The 24,136-nt window shown below is 35.3% G+C and overlaps 1 protein-coding gene across 1 annotated transcript in view; it reads left to right on the top strand.

Annotated features, from left to right (window-relative positions):
- Positions 1-22,024, top strand: part of LOC120353950 (putative protein kinase C delta type homolog) — a 66,069-nt gene extending 44,045 nt beyond the window's left edge. Inside the window, exons 5-8 of the mRNA XM_039439507.1 lie at positions 13,298-13,436; positions 16,321-16,509; positions 17,877-18,017; positions 21,093-22,024. Of these exons, the coding sequence (XP_039295441.1) occupies positions 13,298-13,436; positions 16,321-16,509; positions 17,877-18,017; positions 21,093-21,239 (616 nt within the window). The 3' untranslated portion in view covers positions 21,240-22,024. The remainder of the gene's footprint in view (positions 1-13,297; positions 13,437-16,320; positions 16,510-17,876; positions 18,018-21,092) is intronic.
- Positions 22,025-24,136: the final 2,112 nt, after the last annotated feature.

Here is a 24,136-nt window from a genome sequence, read left to right as displayed (position 1 = left end):
AATACAGAAAGTAACTCTTTCCTTATTCCTACTGGGTGTATATTTAAAAACATCTAGCTTGATTCTAATTTTATAATTCAAATCTATGTTTGGCTTTTCAAATTCTTCCTCTAACCATAGTTAGACACATACAATGCTTCCACATTTTCAAACTGTAAAATATACCGTATCTTGTTTCTATTGTACACTTCTTTTATTGCAATAATGACTAACTCTATACCTTGTGGTAACTCTTCTAATCTTTTACACTGTCCTACTTTTACTTTCCCTTTAATTTCCAGCATTGTGATGTTATTATACTGCTCCACTTCTTTTTGTGTGAAGGGAGTGTCTTCCAAGTTTTTCCATACATCTGACAGAAACTTAAGTGATTCTATTCTAGGAAATGTATGACCATTATAGCTTGTCATACCATTGACTGTAATTACACAAATTTTCTCTTCCCTTGGTAGACAAATAATTTCTTTTTTGTCAGTGTAAGGGATTACAAAATACCCTCTTTCTTAAGGTCTTCTCTTGCATTGTATGCATTAATAAAACCATTTTTATGACACCCCTTTACAAAGTAAACATTTTTCGAACCTTCCTTTTCTCCTAAAACACCTACATATGCAAATTTTCCTTTATTATTTACAGTAAATGCAGTCACATTGTACACTCCACTTAGATCAAAATTTTGCCAATGTGAATGGAAATATGGATCAAGTTCCTCTCTCAAATTTTCTATTTCTTCCTCAAATTCTTCTAGCTGCTTATGCTGTGCCCTAAATGACTGTGTGGTTTCAAAAAACTCAGTTTTCCTCCGTTTTAGATCAATTTCATCCAGTTCTAGCTTACGCTTTTTGTCTGATAGCACTGTGATAGGAGACAAGGGCTGTAACTCTTTAACAGGGTATGGGAGAAGCTTACAAGTTATGTTTGCTCGTTTTCTTAAGACTTGTGGTATCAAGTTAGCTGTTGCTACAAGGCCCAACTCATCTAGGTCAACAACTTTGGATATGGTAGAGAAAACTGTGGTTGACTTGGAGAAATATGTCTCACCACTCTTAATATAACACTTTTGTGAGAAAAGATATTATTCTTGTTTGATAGATCCTCAAAAATTTCTACATAATTTATAGGTAGTAAATTGAAACTGAATGCAGAAATAACATAAGAAATTATTTTATTTCTATGTTGTGGGTCAGTGGGGAGCTTTACTTGTACACCAGTCAATTTCTTGGTATTGCTATTACCCCAGTAAACATACTGTAGAAGATCATTATAGACCAAACAACAACTATTTTTTAAATTATCTGTCAGTTTTCTCCACATTTTAGCCAAGGACACAGAATAAATTGGAGCATTTTGGAAATAGTTTCTACTATCATTCAAGAGTGACAAGCTATCTTGAATAGGGTCAAAGATTTTGCTATTGTCTCTATTTGTTAAACTATAGTTATAGATTGTAGCTTCCAACGTGTAATACCATGCATTTTAGCTGCATCAGAGGTAAAGGTTTCCCGTAATCTTGTATCTGGACAGGCAATAAAGTCTACAATATGGTTACCTAACTGCTTATTTACACCAGGGCTTGTCATTTGACAATAAAACTTATTATAAATTTTTACCCTCACATTACTATTAACCCAAGTCAAGCAATCAATCCCAACAGTTTTATTGTTATCTACTATCACATTATAGTCTTCTTTATATTCTCCTTGAAAGCAGAAACAATGATTTGTAGTTAGAAAGTCACACATTCCATTCTTGTTGAATATTCCAGCAAAGTCCTGTGTTATGTCCAAGTCTAGTAGATAGAAGTGCTCCTTCCTCAGCTGCTCCAATAATCTCGGTAGTTCTTCTATCAATGTAGCAATTGGGACATCTGCAAGCTCCACTTTGTAAGGTATCCCCACTGGTTCCTGGTATTTTTGTTTCACTTCGTTGTAATTGTCATTGCCAAGCACTTGTAGAATCTTTTGAGACATATCCACTCCCACTGTCCAATAGGTAAGGTAGCTTTGCTTTGACTCCATGTTTAGCTGACACCATATTTGAGAATTTGCCTCTTAAATATAAGTTGAATGCACCACATATATCCTTTTTTAGAACAAAACCTCTTATCCATTGCCTCACAATCATCCAAAGCACAGATTTTCACAAGCATTATATTGTCACAAAAAGTTCTGTAATAGGCACAAGATTTGAGTCATCCTGCACAAACAGTTCTTCCCCACCAGTGTAATCAATATTTCCAATGTCTGTCACAAGGTTGTCATTGCACATGTTTTCTGATAGAAGCCACAAACCAAACCGCTCATTGGTAGGCTTGATTTTATTACCACAGAGCATAGGCACATTAAACACCTTAGAAGTATCCATGTTTACTCCACCGTTGACACTATCAAACTGAACGAATGCAGATCAATGCAGTGGTATTTATAGTAAGATAGTTGAGAAATGACGTCATACAGACTTATTGAAACAAGATTTGGATGCTGACAAAGACTGGTCATGTGATATGGTGTGTGATCATGTGATAGGGGTAGGAGGAGTGGGGGTCGTTGAAATAGCCTTCGTTGAAAGCATAGCAAGGTGATTTCTTACCTATATGAGCAGTTTATTACAAAAGATGCTATTGCTAATCTGATTAAACAAATTGCAGAAAAGTATGCAACTAAAAATGATATTGAAGATTTTATTAAGAAAAACGAGATGGTAGACGCTGTGAAAAGTGTTCGTGATGAAATAGCTGAGGCAATTAAAAATTCGGAAGAGGGTGCTGTCATGAGACTGCAATGTTCGGCGCCCTTCATGAGTACCTAAGCCTATTTATCCACAAAATGGCGTATGATATAGTATCAAAATATGCCGAAGTTTCTTTCCTATGAATTGGATTGAGGCAAAAGATCATGGGCTTAACGAACATCAGGTAGTACAAATTATTACAGAAAAAATGGATTTGATCAAGTATAAAGACTTTATATTGGCGCCGAAAACATAAAATCTTGAGTTGAGTGTGAGAGAGTGAATGTTTCAGTCTAGACATTTTTGACTATTTCGATAAATCTTTTAAAGGTAAAGTGAGACAACACCTATAGTTTCAGTCTAGACATTTTTGAGTATTTCGATAAATCTTTTAAAGGTAAAGTGAGACAACACCTATAGTTTCAGTGTAGACCACCCTGATTGACATTTTTGAGCATGTCAATAAATCTTTTAAAAAAAAAAAAGGTTGTACAAGTGAACTTTAACACCTATAGTTTCAAATTACAGTCTGCACCAGCCTGATTGACATTTTTGAGCATGTCAATAAATCTTTTAAAAAAGCTTGTACAAGTCAACTTCAACAGCTATAGTTTTCACCCTAGTCATTTTTGACTATGTCGATAAATCTTGAAGAAGGTTGTTTGAAGTAACTTTAAGGACTAAAAACTTGTCACATAAATCGATTTTTTCATGCAACGGTTTTCGTTGTAGGAGTTATTAAACGACCTCACAGGGTGCGGACCAGATGAGAGACGCGTGCGGTCAAATGCAGCTGTCACTTTACTCTAAAGAGCTAATATCTTCACATACTAGATTCCTTCCTTCCTTTTGTAAGGCTGGTGAGAATCGTTTCACACTATACCCTCGATCAAATGGAACTTGATTCTTCCCCCCTTTACTCGCTTTCGTAAGGGTGTGGGAAAGAGATAAGAATCAATTGACCCTGTCATCATAGTAGAGCGAAATGAATGTAGTTCAATTTGTTAGTATACCATTAGATGTGGAAAGAATTGATTCTTATCTCCTTTCGGAAAGGGTGGAGGAAAGAGATGACATGAGTAAAAGAAGGAGATCTCTATCTCTATCCTCATCATAGTAGAGCGAAATGGATTCACTTCAATTTGTCACCAAGGAATTTTTCCCTCTCAAGAGATTTTTTTCCCCCACATCTTTAGAATTCACCTCAATCTGTCACCATAGCATCAGATGTAGAAATATGAATTCACTTCAATTTGACAGTAGACAGAGAGGGAATTTTTCCTCCTAAAAGGGAAATTTTTTTCCCTCACCTGGAGAGAGAGAGAGATATCCCCCTCTCTCTCTATCCCCCTCACCCCCACTGGACAGGGGGAAGGGGAATCTATTTTTAGAAAGCAGTAGACAGAGAGGGAATTTTTCCTCCTAAAAGGGAAATTTTTTTTCCTCACCTGGAGAGAGAGAGAGAGATATCTCTCCTCACTCACTCCCCCCCTCACCTCCACTGGACAGGGGGAAGGGGAAATCTATTTTTAGAAAGAGAGAGAAAGATATATCACCCTCTCACTCTCTCCCCCTCACCTCCACTGGACAGGGGGAAGGGGATTTAGAAGAGAGAAAGATATATCTCCCTCTCACTCACTCCCCCTCACCTCCACTGGACAGGGGGAAGGGAAAATCTATTTTTAGAACACCCCCCGCCCTACGGCGGGGGGAAGGGGAGGAGGGATGGACGAGGGGGGAGAGGGGGGAGGGGGATCTCGAGCAAAAAAGTGGCTTCAATATCCCAAATATACTCTACTACTAGTCTACTCTACTCTATATACTCTAGCGGAGCTAGTCTTACGTGTGATATTGACTCGATAACACAGAGATAATCGAATCGATAAATCAACAAGGAATCAGCGAAGCTGTGAAATTTTATTTAGATTCGCAAATAACCAAACTCGTTTCGGAAAATACAAAGAATATTGGAGTGAGCATAATTGAAAGAGAACATATTCTAAGCACCTTACAAAATTTCAGTAGTAATATCGATAAAGCTATTGGAGATTTTATTAAGAAAAACGAGATGGTAGACGCTGTGAAAAGTGTTCGTGATGAAATAGCTGAGGCAATTAAAAATTCGGAAGAGGGTGCTGTCATGAGACTGCAATGTTCGGCGCCCTTCATTGAGTACCTAAGCCTATTTATCCACAAAATGGCGTATGATATAGTATCAAAATATGCCGAAGTTTCTTTCCATATGAATTGGATTGAGGCAAAAGATCATGGGCTTAACGAACATCAGGTAGTACAAATTATTACAGAAAAAATGGATTTGATCAAGTATAAAGACTTTATATTGGCGCCGAAAACATAAAATCTTGAGTTGAGTGTGAGAGAGTGAATGTTTCAGTCTAGACATTTTTGACTATTTCGATAAATCTTTTAAAGGTAAAGTGAGACAACACCTATAGTTTCAGTCTAGACATTTTTGAGTATTTCGATAAATCTTTTAAAGGTAAAGTGAGACAACACCTATAGTTTCAGTGTAGACCACCCTGATTGACATTTTTGAGCATGTCAATAAATCTTTTAAAAAAGCTTGTACAAGTCAACTTCAACAGCTATAGTTTTCATATAGGTAAGAAATCACCTTGCTATGCTTTCAACGAAGGCTATTTCAACGACCCCCACTCCTCCTACCCCTATCACATGATCACACACCATATCACATGACCAGTCTTTGTCAGCATCCAAATCTTGTTTCAATAAGTCTGTATGACGTCATTTCTCAACTATCTTACTATAAATACCACTGCATTGATCTGCATTCGTTCAGTTTGATAGTGTCAACGGTGGAGTAAACATGGATACTTCTAAGGTGTTTAATGTGCCTATGCTCTGTGGTAATAAAATCAAGCCTACCAATGAGCGGTTTGGTTTGTGGCTTCTATCAGAAAACATGTGCAATGACAACCTTGTGACAGACATTGGAAATATTGATTACACTGGTGGGGAAGAACTGTTTGTGCAGGATGACTCAAATCTTGTGCCTATTACAGAACCTTTTTGTGACAATATAATGCTTGTGAAAATCTGTGCTTTGGATGATTGTGAGGCAATGGATAAGAGACGTTTTGTTCTAAAAAAGGATATATGTGGTGCATTCAACTTATATTTAAGAGGCAAATTCTCAAATATGGTGTCAGCTAAACATGGAGTCAAAGCAAAGCTACCTTACCTATTGGACAGTGGGAGTGATATGTCTCAAAAGATTCTACAAGTGCTTGGCAATGACAATTACAACGAAGTGAAACAAAAATACCAGGAACCAGTGGGGATACCTTACAAAGTGGAGCTTGCAGATGTCCCAATTGCTACATTGATAGAAGAACTACCGAGATTATTGGAGCAGCTGAGGAAGGAGCACTTCTATCTACTAGACTTGGACATAACACAGGACTTTGCTGGAATATTCAACAAGAATGGAATGTGTGACTTTCTAACTACAAATCATTGTTTCTGCTTTCAAGGAGAATATAAAGAAGACTATAATGTGATAGTAGATAACAATAAAACTGTTGGGATTGATTGCTTGACTTGGGTTAATAGTAATGTGAGGGTAAAAATTTATAATAAGTTTATTTGTCAAATGACAAGCCCTGGTGTAAATAAGCAGTTAGGTAACCATATTGTAGACTTTATTGCCTGTCCAGATACAAGATTACGGGAAACCTTTACCTCTGATGCAGCTAAAATGCATGGTATTACACGTTTGGAAGCTACAATCTATAACTATAGTTTAACAAATAGAGACAATAGCAAAATCTTTGACCCTATTCAAGATAGCTTGTCACTCTTGAATGATAGTAGAAACTATTTCCAAAATGCTCCAATTTATTCTGTGTCCTTGGCTAAAATGTGGAGAAAACTGACAGATAATTTAAAAAATAGTTGTTGTTTGGTCTATAATGATCTTCTACAGTATGTTTACTGGGTAATAGCAATACCAAGAAATTGACTGGTGTACAAGTAAAGCTCCCCACTGACCCACAACATAGAAATAAAATAATTTCTTATGTTATTTCTGCATTCAGTTTCAATTTACTACCTATAATTATGTAGAAATTTTTGAGGATCTATCAAACAAGAATAATATCAGTTTCTCACAAAAGTGTTATATTAAGAGTGGTGAGACATATTTCTCCAAGTCAACCACAGTTTTCTCTACCATATCCAAAGTTGTTGACCTAGATGAGTTGGGCCTTGTAGCAACAGCTAACTTGATACCACAAGTCTTAAGAAAACGAGCAAACATAACTTGTAAGCTTCTCCCATACCCTGTTAAAGAGTTACAGCCCTTGTCTCCTATCACAGTGCTATCAGACAAAAAGCGTAAGCTAGAACTGGATGAAATTGATCTAAAACGGAGGAAAACTGAGTTTTTTGAAACCACACAGTCATTTAGGGCACAGCATAAGCAGCTAGAAGAATTTGAGGAAGAAATAGAAAATTTGAGAGAGGAACTTGATCCATATTTCCATTCACATTGGCAAAATTTTGATCTAAGTGGAGTGTACAATGTGACTGCATTTACTGTAAATAATAAAGGAAAATTTGCATATGTAGGTGTTTTAGGAGAAAAGGAAGGTTCGAAAAATGTTTACTTTGTAAAGGGGTGTCATAAAAATGTTTTTATTAATGCATACAATGCAAGAGAAGACCTTAAGAAAGAGGGTTATTTTGTAATCCCTTACACTGACAAAAAAGAAATTATTTGTCTACCAAGGGAAGAGAAAATTTGTGTAATTACAGTCAATGGTATGACAAGCTATAATGGTCATACATTTCCTAGAATAGAATCACTTAAGTTTCTGTCAGATGTATGGAAAAACTTGGAAGACACTCCCTTCACACAAAAAGAAGTGGAGCAGTATAATAACATCACAATGCTGGAAATTAAAGGGAAAGTAAAAGTAGGACAGTGTAAAAGATTAGAAGAGTTACCACAAGGTATAGAGTTAGTCATTATTGCAATAAAAGAAGTGTACAATAGAAACAAGATACGGTATATTTTACAGTTTGAAAATGTGGAAGCATTGTATGTGTCTAACTATTGGTTAGAGGAAGAATTTGAAAAGCCAAACATAGATTTGAATTATAAAATTAGAATCAAGCTAGATGTTTTTAAATATACACCCAGTAGGAATAAGGAAAGAGTTACTTTCTGTATTTGATTTGGTCATAGATATGCTTTGATGTATGTATAATAATTTAAAAATAAAGAAGTTATTGTGACATTGAGTGTTGACATTGACCTCTCTCCCCTTCTCCCGATTCCTCTCTCATTTTTTCTTTCCTGCTAAACGAGTGGAGGAGGAGGACAGAGGAGGAGGACAAAGGAGGAGAACGGAGGACAATTTTTGTCCTCGGAGGGGAGGATTTTTGTCCTCGGAGGGGAGGAGGAGGAGAACAGAGTACAAAGGAGGAGGAAGGAGGACATAGCAAATCAAAGGTTAGTTAGTTATTTGATTGGTGTGTGCTCATAAGAGAGGGAGGTGGAGTGGGGCTCGTTGAAATAGCCTTCGTTGAAAGCATAGCAAGGTGATTTCTTACCTATATGAGTATTATCCATATGAAAATCTGCTAGGTAAGAAGGAGGTTTTATACCGCATGTTCTTGGATTTCGCACCCTCGTATTATAATCATTCAATCAATAGTGAACTCGGAACAGAAATCGATTTTAAAACATTTTGTGATTCAACACCACTGATTGTTGTAGATTGTTCACACCAACCAAGTCATTTGAAATCATCGACAGATGTTCGTATTGAAATGGAATTTAAAAGTGCAGTACCTGCAAATACTTCCGCTTATTGCGTTTTAATTAGCGATCGTGTGATGGAATATACACCTCTCACGAGTATGGTGAAAGAAGTTCAGTAATTTGTTGATAGAGTGCATCACTGCAGGTTATATAAGGTGTGTACTGCAACAAATGTAAGCCATTATCAGTTTCACCTTTGAACAGTCAACATGTCCTATTCTTTGTGTTCTGATATTTTGGATAAGCCGCAAACTCGCTCTATTGGTATTCAGTGCGATCTTGATAGTTTCTATTATGAAGCAAGCTGCAGTACGCCGAAGCCGCTGGAGGTGGAGGAGGAGGAGGGGAGAGACGCAGGATTACCGAAGCCGCTGCAGGTGGGGGAAGACAAAGGAGGATTTGAGGAACCCCCCGCCGCGCTCGCCGCCCCCGCCGCCGCCGCTGAGGGGAGAGACAAAGCCTACGAAGAGAAAGAAGGTCAAGCGACTGCTAAAATTGCTACAGTTGATCTTCACTGGTTTAAACAAGATTGTAATCAAATTATTGTGAAAGAACTTGCCATAATTGATCAGTTTAATAATTATATTGTGTTCCATTTCAAATCGCCATTTGCAAAGTCAGAATTGAGTGCAAAATTGTATAACGATGCAACATGGTTAGAACGTCACTATCATAAAATAAAATGGGAAGATGGAGATTTAGAATACAATGAGTCATTAATTCGTGATTACCTTGCAGCTTATGAGAAAATTTTCACAAAAGGAACTGAGAAAGCAAAGTTTTTAAGAAGATTGCATAGCAACGTACAATGCATACCAGAGGATTTTCCAAAACCTGATTTCAGCTTTTTCACTAGTTCATGGTGTTATGCTGCATGCAACATTCATAAAAATAATCCACATTCTCGGTGCGCCTTATTCTCCGCCAGCATTATAATTCTTTGTTGTTTAAAAATATGTATCAAACAAATAATTTCTTGTGCGAAAACAATCGAATGCAAAGTATGAAAATGGCTCCGATGTACACAAATTCACAGAAAAGAAACTTTGCTCGTTATGGATTCTTCTACAACGGAAAGGATCTACAGTGTGTTTATTGCCAGCATGCATTGAGACTGCATAAAGCGCGTACATGTTGTCTATCGTCAATTGATGAAGAAAGACCGCTTAATTACTCTATAATAGTTCCTGCCTACACCTAGTTTTCTTCATTCGTTCAACATCATGGATCCGAGAAAGTGGTTGGCTCCTGACAACGAATTGGAAGTGAGGTTAAAAAACTGTATTGATTGGTACGATGAGTGTGAAAGTGCAATTAGGAAATCAACTCCTGAAAATTATAGTTTGGCGAAGCAATTGAAAGACATTTTTCTAAGCACGGTGAATTTAAATGATATAAGAGACTATCTATGTTATTATCGTCCTCATAATTTATGTATAGATAAGCTAATTAGAATTGAAGATGAAGTTATGTGTTGTTGTAGTGAAATGTGTAAATAAACGTTTTCTGCCTTCAAACGATTTTTCATTCCGATATCCCATTCACGTTTTTTAGTTTAGTTGCTGCTTAGAGCTAGAGCAGACACCACGTGTGTGGTAATCTTTAGTGCGCGTGTGCCTATAACACGTGCATCTCATTAATTTAGAGCTAGAGCAGACAGCACGTGTGGGGTAATCTTTAGTGCACGTGCATATCATCAATTTAGAATTCTTTCCCCCTCATTCGACTCGCATCAAACATCTGCAAGATGCAGTGTTATGGTTTTTCAAAATTCAAAAAATTATCTCGTCTCTTGATGTCAATTTCATTTAATGAATTTGATTCAATTGCGAAGAATATTAAATTTTCAACAGGATGTCAAGATGTTGATTTACCGTTAACAAAAACAGAAAATGTACACTTTTCGATTCTATCTGAGATTTTCGAACTGCTCAATATTCTAGACAGCGGTCATCTACATTATGATTGTACAAATGATTCGCCATTATCTGTTGTTAAAAATTCCGATGAACTTTGGAAATGCTTGTACGATATTGCAGATAAAAAATGTAAAAGAACGTAGAGATTTATAGCATTAGATGAGAGAGAATTTCTCAATTCAATTAGATATAGAGAGAGTCATTGACCTCACTTTAATATGGATTCACTTTAATCTGTCACAAAGGGAATTTTTCCCTCTCATCTATACTGGGAGAGAATTTCTCAATTGATTCTTATCTCCTTTCGGAAAGGGAGCGGGAAAGAGATGACATGAGTAAAAGAAGGAGATCTCTATCTCTATCATAGTAGAGCGAAATGGATTCACTTCAATTTGTCACTATAGCATTAGATGTAGAAATATGAATTCACTTTAATTTGTCACCAAAGGAATTTTTCCCTCTCAAGAGATTTTTTCCCCCACATCTTTAGAATTCACCTCAATCTGTCACCATAGCATCAGATGTAGAAATATGAATTCACTTCAATTTGACAGTAGACAGAGAGGGAATTTTTCCTCCTAAAAGGGAAATTTTTTTTCCCTCACCTGGAGAGAGAGAGAGATATATCTCCCTCTCACTCACTCCCCCTCACCTCCACTGGACAGGGGGAAGGGGAAATCTATTTTTAGAAAGAGAGAGAAAGATATATCACCCTCTCACTCTCTCCCCCTCACCTCCACTGGACAGGGGGAAGGGGATTTAGAAAGAGAGAAAGATATATCTCCCTCTCACTCACTCCCCCTCACCTCCACTGGACAGGGGGAAGGGGAAATCTATTTTTAGAACACCCCCCGCCCTACGGGCGGGGGGAAGGGGAGGAGGGATGGACGAGGGGGGAGAGGGGGGAGGGGGATCTCGAGCAAAAAAGTGGCTTCAATATCCCAAATATACTCTACTTAACAAAGTATTCCATCTTAATTATGATAATTCATTATGAAATTATTGAAAAATATAATTTCTTGCTTAATAAAATTTATAATTGATCATTTTAAACGATAATTTCTTGCGATAATTAAACGATAATTAAAATATAATTTCTTGCTTGATAAAATTTATAATTGATCATTTTAAACGAGTATTACATCAATAATAGCTACCATCTACAGAAGGCATTGACAAGACAAGGATTGACTATTGACAACGTTGTTCTGCTATCTTTCTCCACTGCCATCATAACGTGGACCTCACTTTAGACACTGTGCTTCTAAGTAAATAGCCTATCTCTGTATCTTCTATACTCTCCATTACTATACATACTCTCTACATCTCCTCTGCTCTTTCAATCTTGATTTATTCACAAAGGCAATTTTCAAGTATTATAAGCCTATTATGATGATGAGGAGATGAATAATAATACAAACGTTTTCATTCATGATGATTTTATGAATGGACCAATGAAGAAATGAATAGCTGGAATGAAATGAGAGAGAGAAAGAGAGAGAGAGATTGATTGATTGATTGATTGATTGATTGATTGATTGATTGATTGATTGAGTACTTTATTTATGTAGATTACAATATATACTGGCTTATACACTTATACAATAGCTTACAATACAGCAAAGTTATAGATGAATTTACATAATATAGACTAAGAAAATAACTATTGAACTTAATATGATATGAAAAAGCAATTTGTAATATAATAACTATAGATAATAATCATATTGTTATGCATCTACATAAATTGGCGGAGCTTTGGACATATCAATGTCCATTCTTGGGAAGAATATTAAAAATATCCTCCCCACTAACTCTCTACCAAAACGTTAATTTAATTAATTAAACTAAGGATTTATTTATTAATGGAAATATTGTAAAAGTTTTAATTAATATAAATATTTAAGAGAAAAAAACAGAAAATTGATAGAGTAAAATAGTTATATAGGTAGATAAGATCAAATTATTGATTAATAAAATGAAGTAGGCTGAAAGTAGATCAGGGTTATCAACTTTCAGTAATATACAGCAGTATGCAGTGGATAATTGAAATAATATGAGTTTATATAATATCTATTTATACAATTCGTTCTATAACATCTAAAGGTCGTTCTAAAGGTTTATATTGGTGGAATGGGTGAGGGATGGTTGTCATGTGATCGTTCTAGGGCCGGACAGTTTCAGTCATTTGTTCCAAAATATGTTTTTTTAAAGTCAGGATGAAGCTCGCTCGGCTCTCGATAGACCTGATAGAAACAGGAAGTGCATTCCATGCACGACAGGCACTGACTAAGAAGGATTTTGTGAAAATAGTAGTTCGATGATTGGGTATCCTTAAAGTACTTTCTCCGGTTCTAGTATGTGAAGCATCTATCCTCCTACCTTCAGAGACAAATTTGAAATCATTTTAAAATAGTTCGGATTACCGTATTTCAAGATATCTATAACAAGCTTGACTATTCGAAAAAGCCTTTGATCGGGAAGCTTTTATGTTGAACTAGCAATATGGGCTGGGGTGATATGATCATGGCGTTGGAGAGAGTAGACGAAACGTAGACAATAATTTTGGCACCGCTGTAGTTTATCATTCAGAGTGACTTGCATATCGTTAAGAACAGAATTACAATACATTAATGTGGGAAGAGAGAGAGAGTGATAAAACTTGAATCAACTGTTAAACATATTATACTAAGAACCTACTTTCTACTTACTATAGCCTTGTCAAAATTAATCTTATCTATACATTATTTACAGATTTGAATAGCCTATTCAGTTTTACATGAATTTCATACTCATTCTATCAGAATACCTCTGTTATACCTGGTTTTCTATTTTGCAGAGACTTGAAACTGGACAATATCCTGTTGGATTTTGACGGTCACGTGCGCATTGCTGACTTCGGTATGTGCAAACTGCAGATATACCTTGACAGAACGGCCGACACATTCTGTGGTACACCTGACTATATGGCACCTGAGGTAGGCCTAATAAAAAATACTCTCCAATCTGAATTATTAAAGCCTAAGCTTCCAAATAATACAAGTTTTATCAAACTGTCTTATAATAGTGAGTTATAAGTCTGTAATCTTTAAAACGAGCTGAATAATTGTGTATCTTTTTGGATGCAAAACGTTGCTTCTGAGAAGATGCAAAAGAGTTTCTGTTGCTATGGAGAGATACATTGAAGCTCCTTGTGTATCTTTCTGGATGCAAAACGTTGCTTCTGAGAAGATGCAAAAGAGTTTCTGTTGCTTATGGAGAGATACATTGAAGCTCCTTGTGTATCTTTCTGGATGCAAAACGTTGCTTCTGAGAAGATGCAAAAGAGTTTCTGTTGCTTATGGAGAGATACATTGAAGCTCCTTGTGTATCTTTCTGGATGCAAAACGTTGCTTCTGAGAAGATGCAAAAGAGTTTCTGTTGCTTATGGAGAGATACATTAAAGCTTCTTGTGTATGTTTTTGGATGCAAAACGTTGCTTCTGAGAAGATGCAAAGAGCATCTGTTGCTTATGGAAGGATAAAATAAGGCTTCTTGTGTATCTTTTCGGATGTAAAATGTTGTTCCTAAAAAGATACAAAGAGCATCTGTTGCTTTGGAATGATATATTAAGCTTCTTGTGTATTTTTTGGATGCAAAATGTTGCTTCTGAGAAGGTACAAAGATCATCTGTTGCTTATGAAAATATACATTAAACCTCCTTGTGTATCTTTTCGGATGCAACACGTTGCTCCCAAGAAGATAGAAAGAACATCTGTTGCTTATGAAGAGATACATTAAACCTCCTTGTGTATCTTTTCGGATGTAACACGTTGCTCCCAGAAGATGGAAAGAACATCTGTTGCTTATGAAGAGATACATTCAACCTCCTTGTGTATCTTTTCGGATGTAACACATTGCTTCTGAGAAGTTACAGAGAGCATCTGTTGCTTATGGAAAGATACATTAAAGCTTTTTGTGTATCTTTTCGGATGCAACACGTTGCTTCCAAAAAGATACAAAGAGCATCTGTTGCTTATGAAAAGATACATTAAACTTCCTTGTGTATCTTTTTGGATGCAACACGTTGCTTCTGAGAAAATACAAAATAGCATCTGTTGCTTATAGAAAGATACATTAAGGCTTTTTGTGTATCTTTTCGGATGCAACACGTTGCTTCCAAAAAGATACAAAGAGCATCTGTTGCTTATGAAAAGATACATTAAACCTCCTTGTGTATCTTTTCAGATGCAACACGTTGCTTCTGAGAAAATACAAAAGAGCATCTGTTGCTTATAGAAAGATACATTTTCAAGAATGTTGGATGTTTTTGAACGGATAGTATTGTAGTCTAGTGGGCCTCCGCCTATAGGCAGGTCTACAGGACCCGGACTATAAATTAGGGTTTGAATTTGAAGCAGCATTCTTGGGCGAATACCTGTTGTTTTCAGCTGGAGTACCTATATTCCCTGTTGTCAATATTTGCAGTAACATAAGTCTCCGGGGTGAATTACAGCATTTAATTTGGATTTTCGTTTAATAATAATATTATTACTTCATTGGCATTTGAATAATTGCAATATCTTAGTAATTTAGAGACTGGCTGAACGCTATCAAATGAGCGCTGCTATCCAGAGATTGTCAGTAAGGGTAAGCATTCCTGACCTGCAATCAGGAAGTACTGGGTTCGATTCCCATGCTGACAAATAATTTTGAACAGTAGCGCTCATCGAGTTTCCATCTACCCTGTCAATATTTGCAGTAGCAGAAGTCTTTGGGGAGAATTACCGTATTTTATTTGGATTTTCGTTTAAAATTTATTATTATGAAGTGTATTATCATAGAGAAACAATAGCGTAAGTAGATATCCCATGATGTAGGGAATTTATGTCGCAACTTCTACTGTTATCTCAAACCGATTACTGTCGACTATTGTCAATTTTCACTGTTTTGTTGGGGCGATAGTGTATGAACGGCACAATTTGAGAGACTACCAGCGTCACACAGCTGATTAGGAAAGAACTCTGTGAACTATCGGCTTGGGATAACAGTAAAAGTTGCCACATAAACGCCCTATACCATGGGATATCTACTTATGCTATCGGTTCTCTATGGTATTGTATTGTAAACTGGCCGTCAGGCTCGCTTCGCTCGCCATATCCGTCTAGCCAGGGGGCTCTGCACCCTGGACCCCCGACTGGATCGTCCAAGGATGATATTAGCAGGCTCGCTTCGCTCGCCTGCATTTTTCACTTGAGCTTTTTATCATATGCTAGGACGATCCAGTCGGGGGTCCAGACTAAACGTCTGGCTAAACGGATATGGCGAGCAAAGCTAGCCTGACTGCTAGTAATATATTATTCCAGGAATAGCTTGAAGTAGCATTGATTGAAGTAGCATTGCCCAATCAATTTTTCCGCGATAAATGCATTTCAATCTTCAACTTGGTGCCAACCTAACAAAGTCAACTCAACTTAATGCCAACCTGACAAAATTAATTATTTAGTTACCAGTTAACAACTGTTTCGAAGAGGTACTCTCTCTAGATTATAGTTCTATATTAACATATGGTATGGACATTTTTCAATTATAATTAAGAGAATAAGAAGAATATACATGCTAAAAGACGAACTTTAAACCCTTAAAAACAACCCTTAGAGTTAAAATATTGCCAAAAGATTTCTTAGTGCGCCTCTAAAGGGCCAACTGAACATACCTACCAAATTTTAACGTTTTTGGTCCGGTAGATTTTTAGTTCTGCGAGTGAGTGAGTGAGTCAGTCAGTCAGTCAGTCAGTGAGTGAGTGTCATTTCGCTTTTATATATATATATATAGATGAATTAATGAATAAATAAATGTTTGAAATTTTAAATGTTGTTGTAGATAATCAAAGGCCTGGCCTACAACCAGTGCGTGGACTGGTGGTCGTTCGGCATCCTCCTCTACGAGATGCTGGTTGGCCAGTCTCCTTTCTCAGGATGTGACGAGGATGACCTCTTCTGGTCCATCTGCAACGAGCAGCCTCACTATCCACGGTTCCTGTCCAAGGAGTCCAAGTTGATCCTAAGCCAGGTCAGTAGATTAGAATTAGATTAGATTGGAACATTAGATCAAATTAGATTAAATTAGATCCACGAGGTGCTCTAAAGAGAATGATCTTCTCTGGTCCATATGTAACGAATGACCTCATCCGCGCGTCTTTTCCAAAGAATTCAAGTTGATATTGAATGAAAAAGACTAAGAAATTGTCAAAAAACCACTGATTTATTGATAATTAGAAAGACCGGTTTCGGTTATTACACCATTGTCAAACTTATTAGTTTATCAGAGATTGACAATGGTTAATAACCGAAACCGGTCTTTCTAATTATCAATAAATCAGTGGTTTTTTGACAATTTCTTAGTCTTTTCCATTCAATATGAATAATTACCACAATATCAACTTCTCAACTACACAAAAAGGGAAAAATTCAAGTTGATCCTCAACCAGATAATTGAAAAGTAGCATCAAAATGGATCTGAAGATTTAACTCAAGCTGATTACTGTATTATTATGCTATTTTCTCTTTATGGTTGTACGTAAACAACCCAAACTTCATGTCATTTGAACGAGCGTCAGCGAGTTCACACTTTGTGAATTAGTGAAGGCCAAAGTCTTTGTCCGTCTGTATGTTCTACAATAACTTTAGAGAGAATTCATCAATCAGCTTTAAATTTTGAACACGTATTCTTTGAACCTTTTCACAGGTCAAGTTCGCTGAACAACAAAATTGACTCACTCATTCGCCCTTTTCGAAGATATAAAAATAACATTGAAAGTGCATAAGAAAAAAAATTGTGATTTGATCAGCTGAAGAATTCATCGCATGCAATTGCTACAGTTTTTCCATTCATTCATCCATAGAATCATAGAATCAGCTGACGCTATTTGGATACAAATAGTCCTTTATGTGCTGACACATGATTTCAGCTGGTTAATATACAACATATAATTTAAAACGTTTACATCAACAAACTGATACGGGTTGAGGTATCAATGTGCGGTTTTTGTTATTCATTTTTACTTGGAACTCTGCATCGGAATTATGTATTACACTGATCATCTTCTCATTCAAACAAATGAATTCGGTTTCATAAGAGGGTCAAAGATGTTGAAGCGATAGAGTAATTTTTGAAGAGTATTTTTTTATTTCAAATAAGATCCATAATGAAGCCTACTGTCAAATTATTCTTGTAAGAGGAATATTCAGTTCCTTCCATAACTTTCACTAACTCTGTGTAATTAAAAGTTGCGGGTCTCAAGGATTACAATATTAGCAAAGTTTATGAGCGAGTTCTCCAACCAAGGGGGTCACTAGTATATTTGTTGATCAATAAAATTATCCTCATTCTCTTCTACATGATAAATTATAAATTTTTTCCTAATTTTTCTGTTTCAGTTGCTGGAAAAGGACTCAAGCCGACGCCTGGGTTCCTCAGAGCTGAGCGGTCGTGAGGTGACGTCACACGTTTTCTTCCGAGACTGGGATTGGCCCCGGCTGGAGAGACGGCAGCTGGATCCACCCTTCAAACCCAGAGTAGTCAGTTGTCGATTTTTCGCTACCTTTTTGCCACACTAATCACTCTGTGGGGACACTACATTAGTAGATTATATGCTCTACTTCGGCCGACAGTGGATTGAGAGGGAAAATAATGATCTGGCAACGTTGCGTTGCTGGAAAAGGATAGTGTCGAATGATAGCAGCACTAATGATAATTGAATAATGTTATTATAACGTGGGCTCACTAGATAGTCATATTTTGACTGTTAATATGATTTTATGACCATTATCATGATTTTATGCAACTGGATTAGGTACTATTTCATTGATGTCTATGACTATAATTATCACCTAATTCATCTTCGATTACCAATTAATTTAGACTAAATTATTCCTTTTTTGTAGTTAAGACACTGTGTTACATTTTCAACATAGAATCATTTTTGGAGCTCAGAATACAGCAATACAATAATAAATTATGGTGGTTTTCTCTGATTTGTAAATATTCGAAAAACACTTACTGAAGCTCCTCCTCATTAGTGAATTCTCCAAGAAAAGTAAGTGATTTTCAAATATTTAAAAATATTAACACAGTGTCTCAACTACAACAAAGTTAGTAATATTGTTTTGTCATGGAAAGCAACATCCATTATTCCTTAATCACTCACTGTTGGTTGAAAAGAGCACTACAAGGTATGAAAAACAACAACTCGTCTCTGCATTTTGCCGCACCAATATCAATAATAACCGTGAATTTTAGTTTCAAAAGCAGAATGCCAGTCTATACATTGTTCGAAACTGAAAGAATTGCATGTTCAGTTCTTACATGCACATTGTTTTCATAATACACAGCTCTTGTATTTAACAATCATGTAAAATAGCAGAGTTGGCTATAACCGTGCCAATGTTATAGAGAGCAGTAAGAACTATAATTAATAGGTTTCAATATGATGTTAATGAGCTATCACAAACTTTATTTGTAAAGTACAAAAATAATTTTTACTTCAAGTAGGCCTACATAGTACAAAAGTACAGAAATCATTTCATAGATTAAGAAATGAGGATTTTCATTTATTATGCATATAGTGAGATCCACGTTATAATGACAGTGGATTAAGATGGGAGAACAGCGTTGCCGATTCTCTGCCTTGATTAATTATCCTTCTACATTGTCAAGAACAGATTTGGCATCGTTGCGGAGCAAGAAAAGGATAGTACCACCTGCTTTGTCGAATGATAGACAAGGATAGCAACACCAAAGTTGATCAAATACTGTCATTATAACGTGGACCTCACTATAGATTATAACATGGTAGAATATAATATCATGGGAAGTTATCAATGGAACATACATCATATAATATATAATATATAATGAGATTTGAATTGTTAGGCTGTAGAATATCTATTCCAGACTGTAGAATTTTTATTTCTAGGCTGTAGAATTTTTATTTGCTACTTTATTCAAACATGATGAACATTTAGGCTATTATTCAAACCTCTAGGTATAATTTTAGGAGTTTTTATATCATATCCAGCATATTAGACGATTTTCCATTGGAATCAATTCAATGAATCTGATGATTTATTAGCCTATAATCAACTACTGTATAACTGACTAGACTAGAATCTTCTAATGCATCTTTAGATAAGAAGTTCACATAAACAATGCATTTGGCATGATTTTTTGTGAATATGGGCACAAAACTAAACCATGTGAGTTGGAATTGTGTCTTTCCATAATCTGTTCAGTTTCATTCTGATTGTAAATAGTTTTAGAATTTGAAAAAATCAAGTTTTAGAGCATTCAATCTTATTATAACATAGCTGGAGTTATTGTACAAAAATTTAACAATGCTCATCCAATTACCTAGATCTCTAATAATTGAATCTGGATTAAAAATATGTGGCATGTTTAAAAAGACTAGGCCTACTACCGTTCTGTATTGAAAATCTGAGTTGAGTAAGACTTTCTACAAAAATGAACTCTCTACTATTAGAAAAATACAGTGAGAAAAAAGTTCTTTCATTAATTTTAATGAAAATAAATAAATAAATCTTTATTCTATGACAAGTACATTACAGAATAACAAAAATTAATTATTGAATTCAACAAAAATGCGCAGTGTACAGTCAATGAAATTAAATTACTGCTTGCTAAAGAATGAGCTTTGTCTGCAAACAGGAGCATATCTCATAATTGGAAATAAAATCAGGAATTCCCTTAGCATACACAAATGAGATATTAAACTGATTATTATAAACTGAAAATTATATTCTCAAAATTTTTATTGATTGCTAAGTCATGGATGTGACAGAATGTGTATCATGAATTTCTTCAGAATGGACTAATTTTTCTTATAACAGCAGCTCATGCAGGCCACCCGTACTACAAAACATTGAAACAATATCCACATTGTGGACAATATTTGCAAAAATATATACAATTACAATGATGATAGTTTCTCGATCCATTCCGAGCTTCGATGTATAAATAACTTTTTTAAGTATTTATAAGAACTTTGTTGCATATTCCCTATAATACAAAATACATTGAACTGAATGTGGAAAAGTTGCTGAACACGTAGAAAATAGCAGATGATTCGGCTACATATTTCACACGACATAGGTACAGTCGTGTATTTCACTGCGTGTCGTGTAAAACACATGAAAAAAGTTTAACAATATCACAATTTATTTATACTTTATTATGATGTATTTTGAATTGCCTTCTTTCTACAATGAATTCTCATGTGAGCAGCATCAAATTTCATATGTAAGCAGCCAAGAAACTATCTCACTAACTTCTATTTCACTACGTGTCGTGTGAAACACTTGAAAAAAGTATAACAATATCACAATTTATTTATACTGTGTTATACTGTATCTTCAATTGCTTTCTTCTTACAATAAATTTCAATATTCAAACAACATCACATTTCTTATGCAAGCAACCAACAAAGTAGATACGAGTAACAAATGAAAACTATGCTGGAATGTTATCTATTTTCTAATGTATTTATTTATTTAGCCTACCTATGGCATATACACAACAAATAGTCTCAAATCCCTATAAATATTATTCTCTAATATTTGTCTTTATTGTGTTTTCAGCGTCATCCCCTAGACGTGCAATACTTCGATAAGGCGTTCACCAATGAGCGACCGCGTTTGACGCCGATTGACAAGTCAATCCTACAATCCATGGACCAGACCCAGTTCCAGGGCTTCAGTTACACCAATCCAAACGTTACCAAGTGACTCTGTTGTGCCTTCTGCTGGAACAAACTTAGTTGAAGGTTTTTCAGTGGGAACTAACGTTGTTCCGAAAAACTACAAAATTGGTGATCAATAAGTGACTTTGTTGTGCCTTAATTGAAGGTTGAAGTAGGAACAGACTTTGTTCCAAAATACAACAAAATTGAATAACGTTGTTCCGAAATACTACAAAATTGGTGATCAATAAGTGATTTTATTGTGCCTTACTTGAAGGTTGATGTGGGAACAGACTTTGTTCCAAAATACAACAAAATTGGTCAGTTGAATCCCACTTTAAAAAAGTGATTTTGTAGTGGTTTTAGCATTCTAATGCTGGCGGAATACACCTGCTAGTTAGGGATGCTACCGTAAAGCTGGGACAGACTTTGTTCCGAAATACTAAAAACGGTACAGAATTGGTCGCTTTTGAATCTCTCAATGTGACCAATAGTGAAATAATTCGTTGTGCTTTATTCTGGGGGAATCGCATAATTGTTGATGATTCGATTATTAGAGCAAACCCTGTTCTGAGGAACTCCAAAGTTGGAGACTTGAAGAAATTATAAATCTTAATAATATTATCAAACCAAGATACTCTGTTATACTTTGTTGATGGAACAAAAGCTTAGTTGATAGTTGCTCAATATTATTAGAACAAAAATCGTATAATTGTTGATTTGATGGTTCGATTATTAGAACAAACTTTGTTCTGAGAAACTCCAAAGTTGGAGACTTGGGGAAATTATAAATCTTAATAATATTATCAAACCAATATACTCTGTTATACGTTTGATGGAACAAAAGCTTCGTTGATAGTGGCTCAATATTATTAGAACAAGCTTTAGTTCCGAAATTCTTCAAATTTGGTCACATGAATCTTGAAGTAATAATAATAATAATATCGTGTGACCTGGCTGGCTCAGGTCTGGTGTCAGAGTTTTCAGGTCGCAACTGATCAATTTCAGGGCCTCTGACATGACCTAACGACTGCTTTTTAGGCAGCCGGGACCGACGGCTTAGCGTGTCCATCCGAAACATGAATCTTGAAGTGACCAAATGACTTTGTTGTGCTTTCGAAAAAACTTTGTTTCAAAATAGCCTATATTTTAGCTGAAATCAACTATTGTTTTGAAAATAGTTCAGTTGGGAAAACTCAACTCTGGAAGACTTAATTTTCTGTTGGAGCACAGACAGGGAGACGAACTTAAGGAAATACTCAAATTTTCTAATAATCTATTCTCCATTCATTCTTGTAATAAGTTAGTATGGTACAACATTAAAATAAAGTTCAAACATGGACTATTTTGTATGAAAGTTTAGTATAATAGCCTATGGTCGTTCTATTCAATATAGGGTAACTAAAATGCAATTCAAAAGTGAGCAGTTTGTGATGGAAAACAACATTTATAAAAATAAAAAAACTCAATAGTTTAATATTTAATAGTAGAGATCTCAGTTGCAAAATTAGCAAAGTCAGTTGAGGAATAGGCTACTTTTATTTGAAAGTAATAACTGATCTAAAAAATACTGATATTCAATTGATATGAAAAAAATTACACTTTCAATATCATTTTATGAGTAGAGAGCTCATCAGTTACTAAATATTAGCAAAGTCAGTTGAGGAATAGGCTACTTTTATTTGAAAGTAACTGATCTGAAAAAATACTGATATTCAATTGATATGAAAAAATGTGATATACACTTTCAATATCATTTTATAAGTAGAGAGCTCATCAGTTGCTAAATATTAGCAAAGTCAGTTGAGGAATAGGCTACTTTTATTTGAAAGTAACTGATCTGAAAAATACTGATATTCAATTGATATGAAATGTGATACTGTATACACTTTCAATATCATTTTATAAGTAGAGAGCTCATCAGTTGCTAAATATTAGCAAAGTCCATTGAGGAATAGGCTACTTTTATTTGAAAGTAACTGATCTGAAAAATACTGATATTCAATTAATGAGAAAATTACACTTTCAATATCATTTTATAAGTAGAGAGCTCATCAGTTGCTAAATATTAGCAAAGTCAGTTGAGGAATAGGCTACTTTTATTTGAAAGTAATAACTGATCTAAAAAATACTGATATTCAATTGATATGAGAAAATTACACTTTCAATATCATTCTATAAGTAGAGAGCTCATCAGTTGCAGAATATTAGCAAAGTCAGTTGAAGAATAGGCTACTTTTATTTGAAAGTAACTGATCTGGAAAATACTATTCAATTGATATGAAATGTGATATACTTCCAATATCATTTTATTATATGATAATTTCATCAAAAGCATACATTTTGCCTCAAAAAGAAGCTATTTTTCTTCCCCAACAATAGGAAATTATTACTGCCACTTCAATAACAAAAAAAAAAACAGTTTATTGAGTACTGTAGGCTACCGGTACTGAACTACTATTATTACAATAAACTGAATAATTAATATCAAAGTTTAGTCGCAGATATTATGAGTTTAGTTGGAGTAGAGTTCAAATATAATGGTATACATGAAGTTATAGAATTATTTATGTTGTAAACAATAATTACCAGACTCTCACTGTATGAAATATTGACTATCCTTATAAAATATATTGATAACTAAAACTTTATAACCTGAATGATCACACACCATCCTCATATTCTGATTAGATTTATTATCGCATGAGAATAATCTTAAGGTGCGTACAGATATACGCGCCGCGAACATGAGTAATTCACTCTTCATCAGCTGATTATATCTGTATTTTTACAGAAACGGTAAGATACAGATATAAAAAGCTTGGCATCAGCTGATTAAAAGTGAATTGCTCATGTTCGCGGCGCGTATATCTGTAGGCACCTTTAGAAATGATAATCATTGCTGGTCTAGGACAGCTGTTTATATCATCACACATATTACTG

The sequence above is a fragment of the Nilaparvata lugens genome, chromosome 13 (assembly GCF_014356525.2).
Source record: "Nilaparvata lugens isolate BPH chromosome 13, ASM1435652v1, whole genome shotgun sequence".
NCBI lineage: Eukaryota > Metazoa > Arthropoda > Insecta > Hemiptera > Delphacidae > Nilaparvata > Nilaparvata lugens.
The sequence above is the reverse complement of the archived record's forward strand: the minus strand, read 5'-3'. Positions and strand labels throughout refer to the sequence as shown.